The following is a 27,736-nucleotide window of genomic DNA, read 5'->3' as shown; positions in this document are numbered from 1 at the left end:
TCTTGACATTCCTTTTCTGTCTTTTTAAATGCAGGATAAGGAGAAGAAAAAGAAGGAGAGTATCCTCGACCTCTCCAAATACATAGACAAAACAATCCGTGTAAAATTTCAAGGCGGACGCGAAGGTGCAGTTTGTTGATACGGGTTTTGTGTGTATTTAGATAATAGATGTGTGTGTAAATGTAACACAGTCTGACATACCAATAGCTGTTTTCTTTGTGCGTTTTTAGCTTCAACTGCCCAAAAGAACAGATTAACAATATCATGAAGTTTTAGATTGGCGGTAATTAGGGGGCTGAGTTCTGCGGAATGGGCTAAAATAGAAGTTTCAACACAGCTATTCCTTTTGGGCAGGAGAACAAGAAGTTGTGAGGTGACAGATATAACCTTCCAGTAGTGAAGTGCAGTAGCATTGCTTTGCTGTTCTGTTGTAACTTAAAATTACTTTAACTGGAAAATGGAGCTTTGCCTGTTTTTAGTACTGGGCTTTATTGATGACTGTTGCTGAAGGGGGGAGGAGGAAAGGAGGATAATGGCAAGAATCCTGTGTGTTGCATGCTTTGGTTCCATTATATATTGCCTGATGCTGCAGAGCTGTTAATTTGAAGTTACTTTTTTTTTCCACTTGACAGCCAGTGGGATTTGAAAGGTTTGACCCACTCCTCAATCTTGTATTGGATGGAACTATAGAGTATGTAAGAGGTAAGCCACAAAAATGTTCCTGCCTTTTGTAACACAAGCTCCTTGTGAAGAATCGATAGCACAAAACCACTAGAGTGCAGTATATTCTACTCCTGTGTTGCTGTAAAGTGATTTCCACTTTCTGATGCCAAAGTTGTATAACTTTGATCCTAGGCAGACCTAAAAGCAGGGTCCTGACACCCACTTGGGGATGCCATCTCATCACTTGAGGTAAGTTTAAAATTGATCAACTCTTCATGGGTGTAGGCGTACAAGTGCAGAGTACATTGCTGGCTACAAGTCAGCTTTGCAGCCTGGCACGAGAAATGAGATGCTACCAGCTGGAATCAGATCCCTGCTGATCTGCAGCTTCACTGAGGGATCATAAGGATACCTGGCATCATCGCCCTGATGCAGTAGGCAGTGCTCTTCTTGGCAGAGCAGAGGGAGCTTCACTCTGCTAATTTCTCAGCCAACGCTTTACTCTAATTTGCCAGTCGAGAGACAGGGCAACGTCTCTTGTGCTTGAGCTAACACTGAGGGGGATCCAGCATAGCTATGCTCCTTCAAGTAAAGTTTTGTTATACAACTTCCTCTTTAAAATACAAGTGTTTACTTTTTCTCTTGCAACCCCTCCAGCACATTTCATGTTTGTTTTGTGTTATAGAGCTGGATGTTCAAGGGCTAATAAATATTTTGCACAAACTTAACATACCTGTAATAAATTTCAGATCCAGATGACCAATACAAATTGACTGAAGACACGCGCCAGCTTGGCTTGGTCGTATGCAGAGGGACCTCGGTTGTTCTAATCTGCCCACAAGATGGGATGGAGGCTATTCCAAACCCTTTCATCCAACAGCAAGATGGTTAGCCTGGAAATGTCTCATTACTAGATCTCAGGATTTCAATTTAGTTGGTTTTATCCATTAGCCAAAGCTGATGTGTATGATGGGGACTTGTAATATCACCAGCACTGGGATGTTTCTAAATGTAGTTATAGGCTGAGTGTTTTGGGTGGCGAGCAGGAGTTTGCACTCATTCCTTTATCTTGTGCAGATCAATTGTGAACTTGTTGCCCTGTTATCCACCAGTTGCATATTGCAGTACTGGCTGTACTACCCTGTAATCCAGGAGTGTTACCAGGCAGTGGTGCATTTAGGCACAGCAGCAGTCTGTGTAGCACAATGGAACCAGATTCTAGGAATGAAGCTGAGCCAGTGAGTATGCTGAGCTCTCTGTAGCACTGTAATCATAGTGCAGTGGAAACAGCCTCTCAATTCAAGCTTCAGCTGAATTTCCCCAGCAATGATATTTTTATTTCAAAACCAGCTGATTTAGAAACCTGCAATTTTCTACTTTTCATTTACACTTTATTTAAAATTGTTAAATTGAACAGATCTTATTTTCTCAGGCAACTTTTACCCAATCTACTTTTTTTTAAAAAAGTACCAGTGTCAAATAGTTATTCTGTGTGTTTGTGAATAACATTTCCATAACTTATGTTGGAGTCTTGCATAGAAACTTGTTTAATGTAAGTCTCTTCAGAGATTTAGTTTGTTTTTGAAGCTGGATGTGGAGGACAAACATTGTCCACTGTGTACAATAAACTCTTGTTTTTCCAGTAGTTGGTGCTGATTCTGTTGTTTTGCTTCACCATAAGTCATTAAGTGTATAATGTGAGGATTGTAAAGTGCAGTGACCTCTTGCACTGCTTTTGTTTGTGTTCAATCTTCCCAGCCCCTCCACTATTCCTGTCCTCTTTTTACATTTTCCAGGGGATAATTGTTGCACCTCACCTTTTAAACTGATTTAGAAGCTGTTAAATGTGACATTAAAAAAAAACAAAATGATTGTAAAGTCAGATCAGACAGCATGAGAACATACGAGGTCATGTTTCAAGTGTGGACCCTATGTCAGAACTCAGTAACTGAATTCTAGCAATTTTATAACAAGCTCTCTCAAATATTAGTGAAATGACAAATACAAGAGCCAAGAACATAATATTTCATTAAAACATTAATAGGGATTTTCTAGTGGAGTATTGTAGCCAGCTATCCAAAACAATGAAGGAAATTGCACTGGGAAGCACCTGATACCAAATCCATACCCAGACCACCTTTTGAAATACTAGCAGTGGGTATGATTACGACTCTTTCAAATGTACAAGTAGCCAGTGTGAAAATTTGGCACCACCATGTTTCCAATTCGATATAAAACATCAAAGTACATAAATTGACCTTTTAATGAGATGGCTTTTCAACTCCTGCTCTATAAATCATAATTGAATATAAAATTGGTGAAAAATTAAACCAGTGGGTGCAGAGTATTCAATATTTAATCTGACTTTTCTTTAAAGTTACTTTAAAAGGAATAATTAAATCCTACGCAGAACATTGAAATGAAGGACAGATGGTAGCTAGCAGAGAGCAGTGATCTTAGCTTATTAATTCTCACATTTTAATCAAAATACATTAAACTCAGCATAAAATTTAGTTTATTCTGTCGAATGGATTAGCACATTATAGTGAAACCTTCCTGCCAATACCTGGCAGAAACTGCCCTTCTGCATTAAGCCTATTCTGCCATGAATGTAAAAAGACAGCATCCCATTTTGAACATTAAAAGCTAGGTTTTAAATGACAAAAAAAAAAATCCCTCTCTAAACTACCCAAATGGATGAGAAAAGCTGCTTAACTAGAACTGCTCTCGACAGTTAATTTGAATATCGGTCTTTATAATAGTGAACAGCTACAGTTCTTCCCTTTTTAAAAGCAATTCTGTAAGAATGTTTGTAACCCAGAGAAAAGAAAGAATACATACCCAAGGATACACAAAGCAAGGATACATAGACAAAATAGGATTACACTCAGAATAGACACAGTAAGAATATGCACATAAGGTAAGAATGCACAAAGTTACAAAGATGGGACTTTTTTTAAGCTATGTATTGGAGCACTGACATGGCACAGCAGAACAGCGATGCAGGTTCATTCTCCTGCCCTACCAGCTTCAGCTTTGCCACTGGAAAGGCACCAAGTAGAGGCCAGGCATCTTCCCTGTAGGTTGGGGGCAGTTCTTCCACTGGTCAGTTGAATGCCATTGGCAGTGTTCTGGAAGTAGGCCCTCTGCCCACTCTCAGTTGCAGTTAGTTGGCTGCAGGAGATTAGAGCCAAGGGAGAGAGAAAGTCTAAAATAAGTGGAGAGATGTTTACCTTAGAACAAACCCTTCAATGAATAGTCTAGTTGGGTAATGTTGATCTTTGATGTAGCAAGCTAATAATAGAACACAGAGGTTACTGTTGGAGAAATTGGTATTTTCAACCCCCACAGCAGAAATCCATTCTGATCTGAATTTTGCCACAAGTTTTATCTCAACATACACGTAAGTGAGCAACCGGGCAGGCAATTGTTTCAGTAGGCGATAGGATGAGGAATTGTGTCTGAATGAATGATGAGGTGAAGAAATATGTGACAAAGAGAGGGAGGGAAGACAAGGCTGATTATGTGAGGAGACAGTGTAAGTAGAGTAAGATGCTGAGAATTGCACTGTAGTCTCAAAATGTTTTTGTTACACCAAAAGACATTGAAGGATTACTGTAGTATAGGCTCTGAATGTTTGACTGCTGGAGCAAACCATTCCAGGTTTCTAATGTAGCTTTGCAAGCTCACCCTCACCTGACAGTGGTGTTGCTCTCCCACCGTGGCTGTCAATTGGTGTCTTCCTGCCTTGATTTCAGCGCTCGATGCTGTTCTGAGTTAATATGGGACGATGCAGAAGTTCTGAGTGCTGAGGTGACTGGGGTCTGTGAGCCCTCCCTAAGTATCTTTTTGGGCAGCTACAGTAAATACCCAGGGAGACAACACCAAGACGCTCTATGAACTCGACACCCTCTCCCTGGAGAAAGTACAGGTCTTCAAAGAAAATAAACTGATCCAAATACTGCTCTCATATTCTGGCTGCTTTACATTTATTAAAATACCTTCAATATTTTGACAACACTGAGGGGAAAAAAAAATCCACAAGCCAGTGGTGAACTTCATTTAGATCTAATTCAAACTATTACAAAGCAGAACTTTTACACATACACGCAATGCAATCTTACCCACAATCATCACGGTCAGGAAATTTCTCAAATATGCACCAGATACAAAACATTTAATTTTTAAAATAGACATCCATTCACTTCTAATGTGCAGGCATTGATTATTTTATTAAGCTTTCAATGAGTTTACATCAATCAGCAAAGCAAAGCTCAGAACTCATGCTATGATCCCAGTTTCTACCCCCTGCCCCTTTACTACCCACCACTACCATGCATCTCCATCCTGCCCCCTCTACGCCACACCGTCTAACATCTCCACCTCTTGTAAACTCTCTACCCTGCTGCACCCCACTCCCGTCCAGTTTTGGAATTGGTAAATTATGGTAACCCTATCTTGACCACGAGACACTACTGCTTCATCTATGATTTTACTCCAGTAGGAAAGCTGTGCAAAGATCCCACAAGCTTCTTACTTGGTAAAATATCAGATTCAGTGTGATTGGCATGCTCCCAGCACAGCAAGGAGTTGGCGGTCACACAAGAGTTTTGCTGCCATTGGACAACAGAACCACCTGTGAATAAAGAGTACATGTGAGAGAGACACGGGTGGGGGAGGGGGAGGTTTTACTAGGACCTTTCAAACCTAACATGCAAGCTGACTGATTCAGGAACCTTGTCCTTCCTGTTCAATATCTGTACGCTGCCTGCTTTACAGCAGGTCGCCAAAAGCTGGTAGCAAGAGGAATGAACCGCATGTGACTTTTCTTTTTTACAATCAAATTATAATATTCTAGAGCAAACTCAGCCACACAAGCGATTCCACTGTTGGGTTAACTGCTGTCCAACTACAAGCTGCAGTAAAAGTCAACCTGAGAAGTTTTTACCCTGCAGGTGGGTCCATGCAGAGGCAATGGTTGTATTTGCCCTGCTTGTGCTGTGCTTTTCACTCATTATCAGCAATCACACGACAACTTTTCAAAGTGAGCAGCAGTCAGAGAGTGTTCAGAGGCTACATTCACGCTCCACATTCCACCACAACACAGCTACTCTCAATAAACAATAAACATCTTACTCTCTGTGACCAGACAGCATCAAACACAACAGCAAATTAGTAAACTAATGTGTGCTCTTTCCCCTTTCAGCACAGAAAGTAGAAACAGCATCAGGATTACCAAAGTTCCTCCCTCCACCCCCAGCCCCCACTTAATTCTTCAGCTGGGATCGAGCAATGGGCATCAGCAGGTATGCTACAAATGGCCTCACCGCTGCTGGGTTAGGGAGGGGAAATCGTCCAGGATTTCTGCTCGTGATCACTGTCCAGTATTCTGCTGCAAAGTGCACACGTGGACGTGCGGTGAGGACAGAATTGGCCTCGGCTGGAATGTCCTCTGCGATTGAATGGCTTGTCAACGCTCACTGGCACACATGAAAACTGGATACCAGAGAGAGATACTGGTGACTGGCACCTGGGGAACTGTGCCCCAGCGAGAGTCAGCGCCTGTGGCACTCTATCCCAGCGAGAGTCAGCACCTGGGGAACTGTGCCCCAGCGAGAGTCAGCAGCTGGGGAACTGTGCCCCAGCGAGAGTCAGCAGCTGGGGAACTGTGCCCCAGCGAGAGTCAGCGCCTATGGCACTCTATCCCAGCGAGAGTCAGCAGCTGGGGAACTGTGCCCCAGCGAGAGTCAGCAGCTGGGGAACTGTGCCCCAGCGAGAGTCAGCGCCTATGGCACTCTATCCCAGCGAGAGTCAGCAGCTGGGGAACTGTGCCCCAGCGAGAGTCAGCAGCTGGGGAACTGTGCCCCAGCGAGAGTCAGCAGCTGGGGAACTGTGCCCCAGCGAGAGTCAGCAGCTGGGGAACTGTGCCCCAGCGAGAGTCAGCAGCTGGGGAACTGTGCCCCAGCGAGAGTCAGCAGCTGGGGAACTGTGCCCCAGCGAGAGTCAGCAGCTGGGGAACTGTGACTGAAATTCCTGCATCCCACTCAAGTTACAACTCTACACTGAAATCCAGGATCTTTGACAGCATCAAAATAAAGTCCGTCCATATAATAAAATTACAGAACAAGACATTTAAACGTTATTCCAAACACAGCTACGCAGTAATGTGCAGTCTGGTGAAAAGCTGTATTCCTCCAGTGTGTGGGAATCTCCCTGACTCCAGTACTTATTGCAAGTCAACAAATACAAACTGTACAAGGACAAAAAGCACTTCCAATTTGACTGATTGAGGCAAAATTAGAAAAAACATGTAGTCCACTTCAGAAAACACAAGGGGCAGTTTCCCTGTACACGTTCAGCTGGGAGGAATGTGGCCACTTTAAACACAACGCTGAGTCCTTCAATATGCAAAGCACAAACTTCATCTCGGCTTAGTTGACAGGTAGAGGCAATGGGTCACAGAGGAGTACTTTAAGGAAGATAGAGCAATCTGAAAAAAGAGAAACAACATGTACCTTAAGATATGGGTTAAATATAGCTGAGTCAGACACCAGGCAGATACAACTGGGTCAGGTACCAGTTAAATACAGTTGGGTCAGACACCAGTCAGATAGCTGTTGAGTCAGATACAGCTGGGTCATGTGCAGCTGGTTCAGATACTGGGAAATTACAGAAATGTTTAAAAACACAGGAAGAATTAAACTTTTGCTGGAAAAGTTTTAACGGGGTGGAGGAGGGGATAAAAATAGTGGGCTGGAGTTTACACCTGTAACCTGAGCGCAAACCAATTATGCGGCTTAAAAGAGCACGGAATTTTGGCGTGAGTTACCTGCGTAACTACAATATGCCCAAGTCTCCTCGAACCTTTACGTCCGTCCATCAAACCCTCCATCCAAACAAATCTCCACCCACAAAACTGGCCACACCCTGACTCTCAAATGCGAGTATCCTCCAATTGCGCTTGTTCAGGGGTCTCAACACTACGACCAGATTTTCTGGTGCAGCAGGAATCAAAGTCATTTTTCTGATCTTTTAATTGCAATTTTTTGAGCATTTGTTAAAAAAAAATTATCCTTACTAAGACCTGCTCAGTATTTTCTATTTCTTTTAATGCATTTTTATGGCATAAGTATAAGTTACATTAAAAATTGAAAAGCTTCCCCGACTGCAGGTTCTTAAACATGCTGTGCCTGATATGCATGAATGATGGTTAAATAAGTTAAAACTTAATTTAACACTCAAAGAAGAAATATATGGTGTGAGTTCGACGTTTCCTTGGGCCCCGTTGTTTACACTGATTTATGCCCATTTTAAGTTTGGGCGCATTCTAATGAGATTGGGGGGATACTTGGGTGTAACTTGACATTGGCAAAATGAGGGCAACATTGGGGGAGTTCTTGGGTCTAACATCCAGGTTGCGCCCATGGAGGAAACTCCAGGCCAGTGATTGGGTATTACCCGGTTACAATAATCACAGGACACACATTGTGGTTTACATGTGTTACAGAATCCTAATTTATGACACAAACCCTTTTGTACTCCCTGTATATAAGTTTGAGTGCCAGTCCTGGGTACAAATTCCAACAGGGTTCACTATGTCTTTCATTCTCCCGAGATGGATAAAAGGAATACCATATATGGCAAGAAAACAAGAGACTGTTCTTGCTGCACTGTCACAGTAACTGTCCTTGTCCTTGTCACTGTCACAGTATCTACTCCCAGACAATCTGAGCTTTTCGGCAGTGGAAATGTAGATTAGCACTGGACCCAATAGACATTCATCTCTAACATATAATGGTCTTCACAGTACTCTCTTTCTATGTCCATTGTTATGTTTATACCCCAAAGCCATAATTCAAGTTCAATATCCTACATCAGGGCTATCCAGCACTACCACCATCCACACCGCCACCACCCCCCCTCCCCACCAGCTTTCCTCAGTGCCCGGTACAATGACACAATTGGCGGGGATTCAGAGCCTGGGCTCAGCTACCAGGTTATGCTGCCAGGGGTTCTTCTGAACTGGCTCCAGGGAGGAGTCCTATTTCCAAGTTCACCAATTTAAATGGGAGCCAACACGTAACTGTAAAGTGCAAACAGTTAAAGTAAAATTAGTTTGAGACAAATCCCTCGGGAGTTCATACTGGCTGTTTCTCACATCCCCACCATCAAAATAAAATTAGAACTAGGCCATAAAGGAGTGAAATCAGGGTGCACTTTTTTTTTTTTACACAAAGCATAGTGGAAATCTGGAACTCACGCCCCCAAAAGACTGTGGATGCTGAGTCAATTGAAATTTTCAGGACAGAGAGATAGATTTTTGATAGGTAAAGGTATCACAAAGTATGGAGCAAAGGCAGATAAATAGAGTTGACGTACAGATCTGCCATGATCTATTAGAATGGTGGAACAGGCTCAAGAGGCTTCTGTTCTTATGTCCTTATAAGTCCCTTTCATCACATCCCTATTCAGCCATGGCCATTCAGTGCACTCCCAACTAATTGCAGGGCCATTCACCAAATCTCAGGTGAGTGAGATAAGCTCTAAGACGTATATGAAAATAAACCTGAATAATCACTCAAGCTTGGTTTCAGATATAACAGCTCAGGAGATCTATGACAGCGCCTATGGACAGGTACACAAGCTCGAGCTGAGGGCCTAGGGACAGTGTCGCACTGGTATAGTAGGGGATGGTCTTGCAAGGTTGACTATACTACAATTCAGCTTGGAGTGCTCGATGATGCTGCTGGCAGTGGAAATGAGGACTAGCACTGGACCCAATGGGAATGGAAAGAGCTTCATTACCCAGCACTAACATCCCATGAGCACAAAAAAAACATAAAAGCATGGGTGGTAGAGGGTGGGGTGGGGGGTAGGTATCAGATGAACCTGTCCTCACACAGGCATTTTCCAGCAGAGGATCACTGGTTACAACAGCTTGCATTTATATAGCGCTTTTAACACAGTAAAACATCCCAAGATGCTTCACAGGAGTGTAATCAGATAAAAACTGACACCAAGCCAAAGAAAGAGACATTAGGACAGGTGACCAAAAGCTTGGTGAAAAAGGTAGGTTTTAAGGAGCATCTTAAAGGAGGAGAGAGGGTTGGAAAGGTGGAGATATTTAGGGAGGGGATTCCAGAGCTTAGGGCCTAAATAGCTTAAGGCACAGCCACCAATGGTGATGCGAAGGAAATGGGGGATGATCAAGAGGCCAGAAATGGAGGAAAGCAAAGTTCTTGGAGGGTTGTAGGGCTGGAGGAGGTTACAGAGATAGGGAGGGACGAGGCCTCGGAGAGATTTGAACACAAGGATGAGAATTTTAAAATTGAGGCATTGCCAGACTGGGAGCCAATGTAGCTCAGCAAGCACAGGGGTGATGGGTGAATGGGACTTGGTGCAAGTTAGAATACGGGCAGCAGAGTTTTGAATGAGCTCAAGTTTATGGATGGTGGAAGATGGGAGGTCAGCCAGGAGAGCATTGGAATAGTCGAGTCTAGAGGTAACAAAGGTATGAATGAGGGTTTTGGCAGCAAATGAGTTGAGGCTGGAGCAGAGACGGGCGATATTACGGAGGTGGAAGTAGGCGGTCTTGGTGATGGGAGAGGTAATAGGGTCAGAAGCTCAGCTCAGGGTCAAATAGGATGCCGAGGTTGCGAACTGTCTGGTTCAGCCTGAGACAGTGGCCAGGGAGGGGGAAGGATTCAGTGGTTAGGGAACGGAATTTGTGGCGAGGGCCAAAGACAATGGCTTTAGTCTTCCCAATGTTTAAATGGAGGAAGTTCTGGCTCATCTATTTCGGTGAAGCAGTCTGACAACACAGAGGCAGTTGAGGGATCGAGAGAGGTTGCGGTAAGGTACAGCTGGGTGTAGTCAGTGTACACACGGAACCAGACGTGGTTTCCGATAATGTCGCCAAGGGGCAGCATGTAGATAAGAAATAGAAGGGGGGCAAGGATAAATCCTTTGGGGACTCCAGGGGTAACAGTGCAGAAGCGGGAAGAGAAGCCATTGCTGGCTAAGACTGGAGAGGTAAGAGTGGTACCAGGTGAGGGCAATCCCACTCAGCTGGACAATGGAGGAGAGGCATTGGAGCAGGATGGTGTGGTCAACCGTGTCAAAGGCTTATGGACAGATCAAGAAGGATGAGGAGGGATAGTGCACCATGGCCACAGTCACATAGGATCACATTACACAGTCATGTCAGTGATCAAGAGGGGAAATTCTGTCTGATTTTTTCCCCCTGCCTATCCTGGGTACACTGGGGCTAATTGTAATGACCAACTGCGATCAGCTAACTGCACAAACCAGGAATGGAGCCTGAGGCCAGACCTTCCTGATCTGTAAGGCTCAGCCACTCACTGAATAAACTCACTTATCCATCAGGGAATACAAAGGTCACTTTTTACTTGTTGGACTTGTAATAGAAAGAATACATTCCTTTTCATATGTTAAGTTGCCAGCCATTGTGTAGTAAGATAATTACTGTAATAACCACAACAGATTGAAAGAGGAGAATGCATGAAATGGATTATAAACCTGTCACACAATGACAAGGTTACTGCTGTTCTGGGCCAACCAAAATAATAAGAAAAGATTAATTAGACTGAGCAGATTCTTGAGGGAAAAATGAAAGCAACTAGCTCTAATAATGCATTTATTTTTGGATCACAAAAGCCAATTCACATTGGGGAGTAAGAGAGGGGGCTGGGTGGTACAACACTGGAAAACAAACAAATATTCACAAGAATTACTCAGTTCTACCTTAAGAAAATGATTAGTACATGTAATTTATGCAAATAAAACAAACTTACACATCCATATAAGGTTAGTTATGAAACAAACTTTCCTCTAACTGCTGTTCAAATCCTTATTCTACATGGTAAGGGTAAAGGCCACTACTGACCCAGCTATAAGGAATATTACTACAATGTAGCATCGTATACTAAGAAGCTAATTTATTAACTACTATATATAGTGTAGCATAGTACACTATGAGGAGAGTTTGAAGACCAAGAAACAGCAAAGGAAAGAGCATCTGTACCCCTTGCGCAAATTTGCTGTGAAAGCATAGATGTTCTCCCACAGAAGTTATTAAATTTAAGAAAAGGCTAAAATAAAAAGCACCCTAACATTAATTATTATACACTAACAAATTGCTTATGCCATTGCCCATGGTCAGTTAATGAAAACAAGTTTTTTTTTCATATACACAAGGTGGCAATAGAGTTGGGAGACTTCAGAAACTCACCCCACAGAGCCACCTAATGGTCACAGCCTGCATTAGCATTGTGACAGTTGACATAGCACTTTACAATGGTAAATGCTTCCACCAAAGCATGACCATAAATTGTGATAACAAGAAGGGGGATTTGTGGGCACAAAGTGCGTGCCCTAAGCAAGATGAATGATAATGTATCAACTGGGAAAAAATAAATGGATAGCTGGAATGGGACTGGCAATACAGCCATGACAGGGCAATTAAAAAAAATACTTTTTTTTGAACTGCATGAAAAAAAAAATCAATAAATATGAAACAAAATGTTAAAAAAATATTTTCAGACCTGCATGAGTCTGTACTGTTCAGTGAATTTTGTCTTTTGCTTGGAAATTTTCTCAGGGCAAGGGGTAATGGTTGGGGATAATGAGGTATACAGACCAGGAAGATCCCAGGTTAGACCTCCGGTTTGTGCTAAGTTCATTTTCAGCCGGGGTAGCCTCCAGAAGTCAGGGAGAAGAAAATCAGCCAGGTCTCTAGTTACACCTGTTGGAAAGTGCATGTTTGTTGATGTCAAAGACAGAATTAGAATTAACTGCGATACCCTCCATGGTTTAATACCTTGCTGACACTCAATCTAGACTCATGAAGAATGGGCACTCAGATGAGTGCATAGTGCCTGATGAATTGTACCTTAGCAAAAGTCAGCACCTTCATGAGTGAAGAGGAGAAAAAAGTATAACTGCTGAATAGAGTACCATAGTAATAGTGATACTTACTAATGGGTTTATCCAAGAACTGTAACTCACTATCTAGTAATAGTGATACTTACAAATGGATTTACCTGAGTCATGTAACTCAGTAGCCAAGTAACACTATGCTGCTGTTGTATCGATAAGCTGCATTGTCTGAATACTAATTGGCACTGTGTCACTGTAGCCACCCTTAGATTGCATCTGGCCATGTACGTCATTCAGCTGTGAAAGAAAAGAGGGCGCATTAGTATGGAGAATCAAGCTAATGTAATACTGTCAAAATCTTCCTGCCCGTAGTTTTCATTCTAAATCAACCTTGTGAACACTGCACTCTTTCAATTTAGCTTGTTCAAAATCCAAGCATGTTTTGAAAATGTTTGTCTTTTATAGGCTACATTGCTCCAAATATCAAGCCTGTGACACTCTAACTCCTCCAGTACAAGCATCCATGAGGTGCCATTTCTGCAGCAGGTCAATCAAGGGTTCATCTTTCTGTGTTAAATGTTAGTGACTAGCAAAGATCAGAGTATAGAAAGCCTCCTCTCACCCTCCAGTCAGATCCAATCCCGAGGCGAGGCTGCCTCAGTGTGTTTATGTGAATAGCTCAACCACATAGATCAGGACGGGCCCATGCTCTCTCCCCAGTCTGTGCTGTTAGCTGATTTCAACCAAACAGCTATAGAAGTGCTACAATTGGTCTCAGTGCCTCTAGGTTAGAGACAGGAAAGTCAGACAAGGTTCCTTCTCCTCATCAGTGTCCAGTGACCCTTGCTGGGGAGTGCATGTGTGTGTGATGTCAGATGAGGATAGGATCAGCTATGATGCCCCTGTAGTCAAATAGCCCGCTGAGGCTCACAAATAATAGCTATTTGGATAAGGTACCTCAGAGCAAAGAACCGTACTTCAATATAAGTTAGCATCTTCGACAAAGTTAGGAAAGAAAATAGTCAAATAGAAACTTTTCCCATTAATCAGGTTACATCCCCTGAATCTTCGAACTCCACATTTCTCCTAAGAAGTGGAAATTATTTTAGCCTGAGATAATTATACCAGCTAGGGTTAATTAAGAAATACTGTTGGAGCTCCCCGCTGGCTCAGTGGGTGATACTGGAAGTGCACCCCAATATGAGTCAGTGCCTTCCAGAGAAGAGGGATGGGGAGGGGAGATAAATAGGCCAGAAAACCTGCTTTACGCTGGCATTCTAATTATAAATCTGGTGGTTTGCATTATCACAGCTAGGTGGAGCCATTACAGCATTTTAGGACAAGTTTCAGAATTGCAATGTTGTATCAGAAAGTGGGTTATCTAAGAATTCTCCTTGTACTGGTGCAGTGGCTGCATGCCTCAGGGATGAAAACTGAGAGGCACCCTGCGAGTATACCTGAACCTTTCACCCGCTCTTCTGTTTGGGCACGATCTGTAGGTGAGAACAAAACTTCAACGTTACACCAGATTTGCTGGTAGGGGAGAGAGGGGGATGTGATTATTGCCCTCCCACCAAACTCTCAGTCGCTCTGACTCTGACCACTTACACATCACCCCCTCCCTTTGCTCCACCACTGAAGGCCGTGCCTTCGGCTGCCTTGAATTAAAACCCTCTGCCTCTCCAACTCTCTTCTTTTAGGACCTTCCTTAAAAACCACCTCTTCGACCAAGCTTTAGGTCACCTTTCCTAATATTTCCTTCTTTGAGCTTGGCGTCTAATTTTTCTTTATATCTCTGTGAAGTGCCTTAAGATGTTTTTATACTTTAAAAGTGCTACAGAAGTGCAAATTGTTGGTGGTACTTGCTCACCCTGGGTCATTTATACCTTGGTATCTGCTCACCACTCATCACAGAAAGCATAAATAGGACATTTAGAAAGGACTATAAACTAGTAAAGGGGGGAGGGAAGGGTTCAGGTGGATATAATAGTGACCTAAAGATAAGAAAAAGAAAGGATGAGAGTATAGAAAGAGATAAAAATAACAAATACTCAAGAAGCAGAAAAGATTGTAGGAATTAATAATATTACCTGACAAAAATAAAGCAGGAATAATGAAAAAGAGCATATTGAATGGCTTGTACTGCAATACACAGAGCAACAAACAAGGGAATTGGAGTCAATAATTAAAAGCAAGAAAATAGATGTAATAGGGATAACAGAAACATGGCTGCAGACAGGACATGACAAAGTTAAATACTGCAGCTATAATGTATTTGGAAATAATAGGGCAGGGAAGAACTGGGTGGGGTATTGTGTTGATCAGACACAACATAAAGGCAGTAGCATGAAAGGACATAACTAACAAAGAGATGGAAAGAATCTATATGGATTGAGATAAAGGAAAGGAAGCAATCAGTCATACTATTAGGGGTATACTACAGACCATCAAATAGTGGAAAGGAAGTGGATGGAGAAATATGTAAGCAAATATATGAAATGAGTAAAAAAAAAGACTTATAATCATGGGGGATTTCAACTACCCCAAAATAAATTGGCAAGGAGAGGGAGAGAAAGGGGAGAAGGCGAATGGAGTTTTTAATAGTGTGTACAAGACTCCTTTCTGACCTAATATGCAAGATGCCCAACAGTGGAGGAAGCACTGCTAGATCCAGTAATGGGAAATGAACCAGTGTAGATAAGAGAAGTAAATGTGAAAGAACGTCTAGGGAGCAGTGATCACAATATAACAAGGTTTAAGATAATGATTGAGAGATATATAGATAGTGCAAAGACCAAAGTAACAGATTGGAAAAACACCAATGATGAGGGAGTGAGGATGGAGCTAAAAAAGGTAAACTGACAGACAAAGAAGTAAAACAGTGGGCAATATTTAAGAACATAAGAAACAGGAGCAGGAGTAGGCCATACAGCCCCTCGAGCCTGCTCCGCCATTCAATAAGATCATGGCTGATCTTCAACCTCAACTCCACTTTCCCACCTGATCCCCATAACCCTTGATTCCATTAGAGTCCAAAAATCTATCGATCTCAGCCTTGAATATACTCAACGACTCAGCATCCACAGCCCTCTGCGGTAGAGAATTCCAAAGATTCACAATCCTGAGTGAAGAAATTTCTCTTCTAGACTCTCCAGCCAAGGGCAACAGCCTCTCACAGCATCTACCCTGTCAAGCCCTCTCAGAATCTTATATGTTTCAATGAGATCACCTCTCATTCTTCTAAACTCCAGAGATTATGGGGCCATTCTACTCAATCTCTCCTCATAGAACAACCCTCTCATCCCAGGAATCAACCTAGTGAACCTTTGTTGCACCCCCTCTAAGGCAAGTATATCCTTCCCTAGGTAAGGAGACCAAAACTGTATGCAGTACTCCAGGTGTGGTCTCACCAAAGCCCTGTACAATTGTAGCAAGACTTCCTTTCTCTTATACTCCAAACCCCTTACAATAAAGGCCAACATACCATTTGCCTTCCTAATTGCTTGTTGTACGTGCATGTTAACTTTCTGTGTTTCATGTACAAAGACACCCAAATCCTTCTATACACCAACATTTAAAAGTTTCTCACCCTTTAAAAAATATTCTGTTTTTCTATTCTTCCTACCAAAGTGAGAAATCAATAGAGTTCAGGAGAAATATATTCCACTAAAAAATAAGAACAGACTAGCCAAGAATGAGATGACATGGATAAATAAAGAGGTGAGGATAAAATTGAACCTAAAGAAAGGGGCATAGCCAAGGTACATAAATAATAAAGGAGAGGATGACAAAAGGGAATATGATGAGCTTAGGAAATAGGTAAAAAAAAGACAATTAGGAAGGTAAAGAGGCAATATGAAATAAAAATATCAAAGAACATAAAAAGTAGCAAAGTATTCTATAGGCACATAAATAACAAAAAGGAGAATTAAGATGAGGATATGGCTACTAAGGGATGAGCAAGAGAAACTCACAGGAGATGATAATGAAGAGATACTTTACCACAGTTTTCATTGAAGACGAAATTACAATGACAGAATAAGTCAAGAGGGATATTACAACAGTTAAGACAGAAAGAAAGAAGATAATAGACAAACTAGCCAAACTTGAGGACAAAGCCCTGAGTCCAGATGGGTTGCACCCGTGGATATTCAAAGGAACTAGGGAGGGGACAGCAGAAACACTAATATCCAAATGTAAAAATTCAAAAGAATTCAAAGGAACCGTGCCAGAGAACTGGCGAACAGCAAATGTAATTCCTATCTTCAAAACAGAAACAGAACAACGCAGGGAACTATAGACAAGTTAGCCTAACGTCAGTGGTAGAAAAGATACTAGAATCTTTGCTAAAAGATGACAAAACATCTACAGACAGAGAATATAATAAAAAGTCAGAATGGAAGGTCGTGTTTAACAAACCTTACTAAAATCTTTGAAGAAATAACAGAAAGAGTAGACAAGGGCAATGCAGTGGATGTGTTATACATAGACTTTCAGAAGGCCTTCAGTAAGGTGCCACATAAGAGACTCATGACTCATGAGTTCAAATCCCACCACGGCAGCTGGGGAATTTAAATTCAATTAATTAAATAAAATCTGGAATTAAAAAAACTAGTACCAGTAATGGTAGCCATGAAACTACTGGATTGTCATAAAAACCCATCTGGTTCACTAACGTCCTTTAGGGAAGGAAACCTGCCGTCCTTACCCAGTCTGGCCGATTTGTGACTCCAGACCCACAGCAATGTGGTTGATTCTTAATTGCCCTCTGAAATGGCCTAGCAAACCACTCAGTTGTAAAATCTCGCCAAAAAAAGTCATAATAAGAATAAAACCGGACGGACCACTAGGCACCGGACACGACAAAGGCAAACCAAGCCCAGTCGACCCTGCAAAGTCCTCCTCACTAACATCTGGGGACTGGTGCCAAAATTGGGAGAGCTGTCCCACAAACTAGTCAAGCAACAGCCTGACATAGCCACAGAATCATACCTTTCAGCCAACATTCCAGACTCTTCCATCACCTTCCCTGGGCATGTCCTGTCCCACCGGCAGGACAGACCCACCAGACGTGGCGGTACAGTGATATACAGTCAGGAGGGAGTGGCCCTGGGAGTCCTCAACATTGACTCCGGACCCCATGAAATCTCATGGCATCAGGTCAAACATGGGCAAGGAAACCTCCTGCTGATTACCACCTACCGTCCTCCCTCAGCTGATGAATCAGTCCTCCTCCATGTTGAGCAGCACTTGGAGGAAGCACTGAGGTTAGCAAGGGCACAGAATGTACTCTGGGTAGGGGATTTCAATGTCCCCCACCAAGAGTGGCTCGGTAGCACCACTACTGACCGAGCTGGCCGAGTCCTGAAGAACATAGCTGCCAGACTGGGCCAGCGGCAGGCGGTGAGCGAACCAACACGAGGGAAAAACCGACTTGACCTCGTCCTCACCAATCTACCTGTCGCAAATGCATCTGTCCATGACAGTATTGGCAGGAGTGACCACCGCACAGTCCTCGTGGAGATGAAGTCCCGTCTTTGCACTGAGGACACCATCCAACGTGTTGTGTGGTACTATCACTGTGCTAAATGGGATAGATTCAGAACAGATCTAGCAGCTCAAAACTGGGCATCCATGAGGCGCTGTGGGCTATCAGCAGCAGCAGAATTGTATTCCGTCACAATCTGTAACTTAATGGCCCGGCATATTCCTCACTCTACCATTACCAACACATCAGGGGATCAACCCTGGTTCAATGAGGAGTGTAGAAGAGCATGCCACGAGCAGCACCAGGCATACCTAAAAATGAGGTGCCAACCTGGTGAAGCTACAACTCAGGACTACATGGATGCTAAACAGCAGAACCAACATGCTATAGACAGAGTTAAGCGATTCTACAACCAACGGATCAGATCAAAGCTCTGCAGTCCTGCCACATCCAGTCGTGAATGGTGGTGGACAATTAAACAACTAACAGGAGGAGGAAGCTCTGTAAACATCCCCATCCTCAATGATGGCGGAGTCCAGCACGAGTGCAAAAGACAAGGCTGAAGTGTTTGCAACCATCTTCAGCCAGAAGTGCCGAGTGGATGATCCATCTCGGCCTCCTCCTGATATCCCCACCATCACAGAAGCCAGTCTTCAGACAATTTGATTCACTACACGTGATAGCAAGAAACGGCTGAGTGCACTGGATACAGCAAAGGCTATGGGCCCTGACAGCATCCTGGCTATAGCGCTGAAGACTTGTGCTCCAGAACTAGCTGCGCCTCTAGCCAAACTGTTCCAGTACAGCTACGACACTGGCATCTACCCGACAATGTGGAAAATTGCCCAGGTATGTCCTGTCCACAAAAAGCAGGACAAATCCAATCCGGCCAATTAGCGCCCCTTCAGCCTACTCTCAATCATCAGCAAAATGATGGAAGGAGTCGTCGAAAATGCTATCAAGCACCACTTACTCACCAATAACCTGCTCACCAATGCTCAGTTTGGGTTCCGCCAGGACCACTCGGCTCCAGACCTCATTACAGCCTTGGTCCAAACATGGACAAAAGAGCTGAATTCCAGAGGTGAGGTGAGAGTGACTGCCCTTGACATCAAGGCAGCATTTGACCGAGTGTGGCACCAAGGAGCCCTCGTAAAATTGGAGTCAATGGGAATCAGGGGGAAAACTCTCCAGTGGCTGGAGTCATACCTAGCACAAAGGAAGATGGTAGTGGTTGTTGGAGGCCAATCATCTCAGCCCTAGGACATTGCTGCAGGAGTTCCTCAGGGCAGTATCCTAGGCCCAACAATCTTCAGCTGCTTCATCAATGACCTTCCCTCCATCATAAGGTCAGAAATGGGGATGTTCGCTGATGATTGCACAGTGTTCAGTTCCATTCGCAACCCCTCAGATAATGAAGCAGTCCGTGCCCACATGCAGCAAGACCTGGACACATCCAGGCTTGGGCTGATAGGTGACAAGTAACATTCACGCCAGACAAGTGCCAGGCAATGACCATCTCCAACAAGAGAGAGTCTAACGACCTCCCCTTGACATTTAACGGCATTACCATCGCCGAATCCCCCACCATCAACATCCTGGGGGTCACCATTGACCAGAAACTGAACTGGACCAGCCACATAAATACTGTGGCTACAAGTGCAGGTCAGAGGCTGGGTATTCTGCGGTGAGTGACTCACCTCCTGACTCCCCAAAACCTTTCCGTCATCTACGAGTCACAAGTCAGGAGTGTGATGGAATACTCTCCACTTGCCTGGATGAGTGCAGCTCCAACAACACTCAAGAAGCTCGACACCATCCAGGACAAAGCAGCCCGCTTGATTGGCACCCATCCACCACCCTAAACATTCACTCCCTTCACCACCGGCACACTGTGGCTGCAGTGTGTACCATCCACAGGATGCACTGCAGCAACTTGCCAAGATTTCTTCCACAGCACCTCCCAAACCCGCGACCTCTACCACCTAAAAGGACAAGGGCAGCAGGCACATGGGAACACCACCTGCGCGTTCCCCTCCAAGTCACACACCATCCCAACTTAGAAATATATCGTCGTTCCTTCATCATCGCTGGGTCAAAATCCTGGAACTCCCTCCCTAACAGCACTGTGGGAGAACCTTCACCTCACGGACTGCAGCGGTTCAAGAAGGCGGCTCACCACCACCTTCTCAAGGGCAATTAGGGATGGGCAATAAATGCTGGCCTTGCCAGCGACACCCACATCCCATGAACGAATAAAAAAAAAATTTAAAAAGGGAAGTTTCTCGGATTGGCAGAAAGTGGGAAACGATATCCCGCAGGGATCTGTGCTGGGACCACTGTTTTCATCATACACATAAATAATTTGGACTCAGAAATTGGAGATATGGTATCGAAATTTGCAGATGATACCAAATTGAGGGATAAAGCTGATAATGTGGAGGGCTGCACCAAAACATAGAAAGACATAAGCAGACTTGCAGAGTGGAAGGATAAATGGCAAATTAAATTCAATATAACAAAGTGTGAGGTGGTTCATTTTGTTTGGAAGAATAAGGCCACTTATTCCTTAGAGGGTAAGAAACTAAATGGGGTAGAGGAGCAGAGAGATTTGGGATTACATATACATGAATCGCTAAAAGTTGATAAGGCCATAAAGAGTACAAAGAAAGTGCTGGGGTTCATTTCTAGAGGAACAGAAGACAAAAGCAGGGAGGTCATGTTAAACTTATATAGAACCTTGGTTAGACTACACTTGGAGTATTATGTGCAGTTCTGGTCTCCATACTACAAAAAGGATATTGAAGCACTGGAGAAAGTGCAAAAAAGATATACAAGGATGTTACCAGAATTGAGGGGCTGAGGCCTAGGCCTAGGAGTGGATGAGGCACTTGCTCACCCGCTCAGTTGCTGGCTGGCTCGCTCGCTCTCCACCACAGTTGCAAAGCAGACAAAATAACAAGGCAGCAAATGAAAATGATTTCGTAACCCTGCAAAATATTTTAGAGACACTTACAGAGTGCATTCGATCCCCAAACATATCTCCAGCCCCCATGTGCGATGTGTGAACAAAATTTGTTGGTTCTCCAATCATACTCCTGTCTATCCGCCTCCGCCTTTTCTGTCAAAAAAAGTAGCAAGATCAGGTGAGAGATCCTTCAGCACTTTAACACATGGATACGATAGTGGTAAAGTGATGACATTGCACAGATTACGATGAATATGCAGCAGATCCATTAATGCAAGCAGACACCAGAAGTATTCCCATTAAATTATAAAAGTTATACCCTATATAAATGATCACTGCACAATCGGTCTAGTCTGTGTAGAATGGTACTGTAAAATGGTAAATAAGCATTACAGTAGTTACAGGTGTTTTATGGTTAGTGTGCTAATCCACTTAAATCCACCCCCATCCCCCCAAAAAACTTGTGCAACTTAAATGTGGACATCAGAGTGTCCAGGAGTTCAAAGCTGAGAGCAGATGTTCCATTTTAATCACAACTCCTTCTCTTTAATAACTATAAAACAAGCCATTAAATCCAGCAGCATGGTTCTGTACTATTATAAATTCAGTAAACAGTTAAAAGTATGGGATTCATTCATTTAAAAAAAACACTTACTGGCTGTGGTTGTTCTGCAATACAGCAGTTAAAACATAACCAGAATTCACTCATTGTTACAAACTATTTGGTCGCATTTGATAAATCCAGGATCACTTTGGCTATGTTGGCAGACCCTAAAGGAACACAGGCAGGCGATGCCTTCGTTGTAGAACACTCAGGATCTGGTACTTGTGGCGTCAACCGCAGGGTGCTGAAGTCTAGTAATCAGGCAGCTGGTTATCAGTCTTTCTACTGAAATTTTTTCTCATACCAATGCTGCAGCAGGTTTGTGGATCACCAGTACTGCCGTAACCAAGCTGTAGAAACAAAATAAACATTTGCGTCAGGGAAACATTATCTGGTTTTATTTTTGCATTTATTTATTTTGGCCCTGAGCGCGGAATCACTGAGGCTCCACAATTACCAAGTGGCCAACACTACACTGTTCTACGTTAGCTTTTAAAACAGAAAATACATCTCCTATGGTGGGTCCGGAGCTTATCCAGTGAGTATCCAAGGCAAATAGCGCAGCAAGTTCCCAGCTAGCTGATGTGAGCCAGCAGAGCCCATGGGGGAGTTACAATTGGCCTTACTGCCCGTGAGATAGGGAGGATGATAAAACAAACAGCAAGGGATCCTACTCCTGATTACTGGTGACTGATTCCTTCTAGGAAATACATGTGTGATGTTGGATCAGTTCTGAAGCCCTCCCCCTTCAACCCCCAAACTGATTCTGGTTTCACACAGATGGAAACCATACCCCAGTAAGAATCAGCAACCAGGAACCCTACCCTAGCAAGTGTCAGCGCCCATGGAACCTAAACCCCAGCGAAACACAGCACCTGGAGAATCCATACCCCAAGAAAAGTTAGTGTCCAGGGAACCTGAACCTCAGTGAGAGTTAGGGCTCAGGGAACCCATATCCCAGTGAGAGTCAGAGATCAAGGAACTCATATCCCAGTGAGAGTCAGAGATCGGGGAATCCATATCCAACTTCTTTGAAGAGCATCACTGTGGGAAAAAATGCATCATGTAAGCTTCTACCCATACAGCTCGTTCCCGGCTACTCCATAGGAATATCCTCACCTAAAAATAGCGCACACCCAACAAGTTTCAAATGGATGGTGTACCTCAGACTGTCGGACAGGACTCTGGCGTTCAGCTAGGCAACAGGATTTGTATCTGCCTGGGAATCCCATGGGAATCTATACTTTCCCCATGACTCAAAAGTTTACAGTATGTGTCAGTGTCTTTACACAGTAGTCATTACTCAGTTAGTCAGACTTTGTGGTAAATGCTGGAACACTAAATTAAAACTATATCTTCAGAAAAAGCACTTTTACTTGTTGGACCATACTGTGCAGTGTACGGTGTAAAACATTGTCAAATCCCATGCCACAATAACTGCAGATTCTTCAATCCTTTCATAGCTTATCTGTAACTCCACACAAAGCTGAGCCCAGTCCAGCTGACTCTGTTGCTGAATCATACCCATCAAGTCAGTTGCTCCAGTAAATAAAAGTGGAATACAGTCTTATTAAAATCTGAGACTCCACCATTCTGAAGTCATTAGAAAACATTTCTAGTCTGTTAGATCATAACCAGATTATTGGGTCATTTCACACTGACACTATATCCTGGAACATCGTTCAAGTAGTGAATATTTTGTTTTAAAAAGACACAGTTTCTACCATAAAACGTCTGCAAACGATTTTCTAGAATTTTTTTGTTGATATTTTTCTCCACTCAAGATATTGAATCCTTACTGGGGTTCCCTCCCACGGGGACAGTCACCCCTCCTTACCGGGGCGCCCTCCCACGGGGGCAGTCACCCCTCCTTACCGGGGCGCCCTCCCACGGGGGCAGTCACCCCTCCTTACCGGGGCGCCCTCCCACGGGGGCAGTCACCCCTCCTTACCGGGGCGCCCTCCCACGGGGGCAGTCACCCCTCCTTACCGGGGCGCCCTCCCACGGGGGCAGTCACCCCTCCTTACCGGGGCGCCCTCCCACGGGGACAGCCACCCCTCCTTACCGGGGCGCCCTCTCACAGGGACAGTCACCCCTCCTTACTGAAGCAGGAACCACTGGTTTGTGATCAGGTGCCAAAACCGTGGTTCTTTTTTCCCTTCCTAACCGAAGAATGTGGAGGCAAGTCGGACCACCCCTATTGCCGCTATGCTAGAGATCAGCTAACCCAACAGAGTGGGGATGGAACCTGGAAGTTTTCCGTGTAACTCAGGAACTCACTAGATAAACTTACTGAGTCATCGGTGAAGTTTGTGGAAATTTCTAGTGTTGAGTACAGTTAAGTGAGAACGTCTGGTGCATTTATAAAGGACTGACGGAAGGGAGAAGGCATATAGAATGTGGTATTTGTGCTGTGGGCCAAGTAGAAATCTGACTCTCTGCGTATAATGTGACCTCTGTGTCAATGTGTGTTTGTTCCACGCTGTGTGTTTTTTGTTAGTGAGTGAGGAGATTTTCTTCTAGAAATGCCACAAGGGATTGAAATAAAAATTGAAATGCAGATCCGTCAGCACCTGAATGAAAAGTAGGTCATTTTGGAAGAGAGTCTCCTTCACCATGATTCTATAAGTTTTACTACCATGGAGACGAAGAAAGTGCGCACATACTTTATTTTTGAGATAAAAATAAAAAACTGCAGAAAATCTAAAATTAAAACAGAAAATGCTGGAAATACAAGGTAGCTCTATTAGTATCTGAATGACGGGTTAACATTTGCATGGAGTCTCTTAGTCAGATGAAGGCTCTCTGAGCCAAATGTTAACTTGCCTCCTCTTTTTTCAGATGTTGACAGACCTGTGTTTGACTTGGTGTTTGTGGTGCATTCCAAATTCCAACTGATAATTTAAACCGTTGATTTGAACAAGTCTTTACTGATCCCAGGGTGGGTGTGCCATCCTCAATATCTTCACTGATCCAGACTCACGCAGGATATCTCCAGAAGTTCAAATTCACTCAACACACAGCCTGTCCAATTTGAGTCATGAGTTCAGTTCCGTTCAGTCACCTCTACTCAGCAAGAAGCTCAAAATGTATTATCGTTGGGATTGGGATTGACATTGACATGATGCAGCATAATATCATGCCCCTCTGAGGGATCTGTAACTATCCATCATGCTGTCCTGCAGTTATCAAACAGACCAGGAATATTTTATAATTTATGAACAAGTCACCAGTCTATTTTTATAAGTTGTATGTGCAGTGAGCCGCTTCAATGGATCAGCTGGTTAAGACAGTGAGTAATTGAGCCATAAAGATCAGGAAAGCCGCAGGTTACATCCGTGGTGTGTGTTGAGTTAGCTTAGCTCATCTGAAGCAGCAGCAGGGTCCTTACAATTAGCCTCTGCATCCTTAGAAGGAGCGAGGGAGGAAAGGAAAATTAGCCATGGATCCTGCTCCTGATTTCTATCCAGCGATCTCTGATAGAAAGTGCAAGTGTGTGTGTGAACTTCATACAATAGAATGCGGCTCAGCTGTGATGCCCCTCCACTGTCTTATACACAGCCAACACTCACCAACTAAGCTCACACGTGAAGAATTCATACACAGACGAGGTACCAAAATGCTGCCAGTACCTGTGAAACCCATACTCCTGCAAGAAGTCAATATTTTATGATGTGGAGATGCCGGTGATGGACTGGGGTGTACAAATGTAAGGAATCTTACAACACCAGGTTATAGTCCAACAGTTTATCGTCCAACAGGACTATAACCTGGTGTTGTAAGATTCCTTACATCAATATTTTATGAAGGAGGAAGGGCAAACTGGCCAAAAAGGAGAAAAATTATATTGTGTATTCTATCAGCCATTTGGATCATTATACACATTATATAAAAGACTTGAAACCAATGTGGGTCTGTCACACTCCAGACATAACACTTCATTGGGTCACAATTCAATAGAATCCAGGCCTTATTAAGGACAACTTTTTCATGCTGACCTGCAGCCAGAAATTTACAAGGAGATGCAACTGCCCTCTATCGGACCTCAGCAGTTTACAAGCAGTAAAGCCCATTTAATTGGCGCAGATATGGGTATTATAGGTAATTAAACACACACACACACACCGATGGGAAAATCTGCCTCTTTGTAAATTGCTCCCGGACCTTGATTTGAACCAAGGGGCCGCCAAATTACAATGACGTCACACAACACACCGATTGGCGGGTCGGGGCGCGGGGCTTCAATCAGTGAGAGTCCGGGTACGATCCGGCTTTAAACCCGAACTCACTCCGAGCGGGATGGAGGAGGAGGCGGCGGCGGAGTCCATGTCCCTTTAAGGGGAGTGAGCACAGGCCAAGTCGCCGGCCGCACCTGCTGCCGGAAGCGCCCTTGACGGTCAGTTAGGTCGCTTCGGTGACCGAAGGCCTGAGGAGGAGCAGCCGGTGCCGGAGGGAACTATCAGGAGAGCCGGGCCCGGCAAGTGCCCATTCAACCGGCCTGCCTCCCGCCCGCAGCACCCGCCCTAAACACCGACAATTGGCCTATCGTATCACGGCCCCCGGAATTCCCTTTAACTTGATCGGTCGCTTCCCTGTCAATCAAATTCCACGGTTTCCCGCCCACCATCACATTAGGTTGATCCGCAGCGGCGCAAAGGTAAAACTCAGTAACGGGCCGGTTAGTTACCTGAGAGGGACCTGCCTCGGATCGGGGCCCGCCGCTCCCCGGTGTCCTGGCGCTGTCGGGCCGGGTGTACCCAGAGCCTCTGAGAATCCCAGCGCGCGTCACGGGACCCGGAAACCGCCAGGCCTGACGTCATAGGATAATATGTTAAAGGTCACTGGGTGCCCCTCAGCAATACCTTAAACTTAACTAATCCTGAAACATCCCCAGCAATAAACCAACCTTAACCCACCCTGCACCACCTCCAGCAATAAACCAACCTTAACCCACACTGCACCGCCTCCAGCAATGAACCAACCTTAACCCACCGTGCACCACCTCCAGCAATAAACCAACCTTAACCCACCCTGCACCGCCTCCAGCAATGAACCAACCTTAACCCACCGTGCACCACCTCCAGCAATAAACCAACCTTAACCCACACTGCACCGCCTCCAGCAATGAACCAACCTTAACCCATTCTGCACCGCCTCCAGCAACGAACCAACCTTAACCCACCCTGCACCACCTCCAGCAGAAACCAACCTTAACCCACACTGCTCCGCCTCCAGCAATGAACCAACCTTAACCCACACTGCACCGCCTCCAGCAACGAACCAACCTTAACCCACCCTGCACCACCTCCAGCAGAAACCAACCTTAACCCACACTGCTCCGCCTCCAGCAATAAACCAACCTTAACCCACCCTGCACCACCTCCAGCAGAAACCAACCTTAACCCACCCTGCACCACCTCCAGCAATAAACCAACCTTAACCCACACTGCACCGCCTCCAGCAATGAACCAACCTTAACCCACCGTGCACCACCTCCAGCAATAAACCAACCTTAACCCACCCTGCACCGCCTCCAGCAATGAACCAACCTTAACCCACACTGCACCGCCTCCAGCAACGAACCAACCTTAACCCACCCTGCACCACCTCCAGCAGAAACCAACCTTAACCCACACTGCTCCGCCTCCAGCAATAAACCAACCTTAACCCACACTGCTCCGCCTCCAGCAATAAACCAACCTTAACCCACACTGCTCCGCCTCCAGCAATAAACCAATCTTAACCCACACTGCACCGCCTCCAGCAACGAACCAACCTTAACCCACCCTGCACCACCTCCAGCAACGAACCAACTTTAACCCACCCTGCACCGCCTCCAGCAACGAACCAACCTTAACCCACCCTGCACCACCTCCAGCAACGAACCAACTTTAACCCACCCTGCACTGCCTCCAGCAACAAACCAACCTTAACCCACACTGCACCGCCTCCAGCAACAAACCAACCTTAACCCACACTGCACCGCCTCCAGCAATAAACCAACCTTAACCCATCCTGCACCACCTCCAGCAACGAACCAACCTTAACCCATCCTGCACCGCCTCCAGCAATAAACTAATCTTAACCCCCCCTGCACCGCCTCCAGCAATAAACC

General features: G+C 44.5%; 2 protein-coding genes across 3 annotated transcripts; one reads left to right on the top strand and one right to left on the bottom strand.

The window, feature by feature from the left end:
- Positions 1 to 28: 28 nt before the first annotated feature.
- On the top strand, positions 29 to 2,308 carry lsm7 (LSM7 homolog, U6 small nuclear RNA and mRNA degradation associated). The gene is given in 3 exon segments (XM_067968191.1): positions 29 to 144; positions 650 to 702; positions 1,413 to 2,308. Coding segments are annotated over 3 exon segments (312 nt in total). The 3' UTR covers positions 1,556 to 2,308.
- A 2,322-nt stretch (positions 2,309 to 4,630) lies between these two features.
- On the bottom strand, positions 4,631 to 26,427 carry LOC137299452 (CDC42 small effector protein 2-like). Of its 2 annotated transcripts, none has more exons than XM_067968189.1 (5): positions 26,309 to 26,427; positions 21,673 to 21,971; positions 21,066 to 21,170; positions 12,714 to 12,858; positions 4,631 to 7,153 (listed from the first exon to the last, which is right to left on the bottom strand). In XM_067968189.1, exons 2-4 carry the CDS (start codon positions 21,724 to 21,726, stop codon positions 12,757 to 12,759), a joined length of 261 nt encoding a protein of 86 aa, XP_067824290.1. In that variant the 5' UTR covers positions 21,727 to 21,971; positions 26,309 to 26,427; the 3' UTR covers positions 4,631 to 7,153; positions 12,714 to 12,756. The 2 variants fall into 2 exon arrangements, with proteins under 2 accessions (XP_067824290.1, XP_067824289.1); XM_067968188.1 differs by having other exon boundaries at positions 12,726 to 12,858.
- Between the last annotated feature and the right edge of the window lie 1,309 nt (positions 26,428 to 27,736).

Source organism: Heptranchias perlo, chromosome 29 (assembly GCF_035084215.1).
Source record: "Heptranchias perlo isolate sHepPer1 chromosome 29, sHepPer1.hap1, whole genome shotgun sequence".
In the NCBI taxonomy this organism is placed as follows: Eukaryota; Metazoa; Chordata; class Chondrichthyes; order Hexanchiformes; family Hexanchidae; genus Heptranchias; species Heptranchias perlo.
The sequence above is the reverse complement of the archived record's forward strand: the minus strand, read 5'-3'. Positions and strand labels throughout refer to the sequence as shown.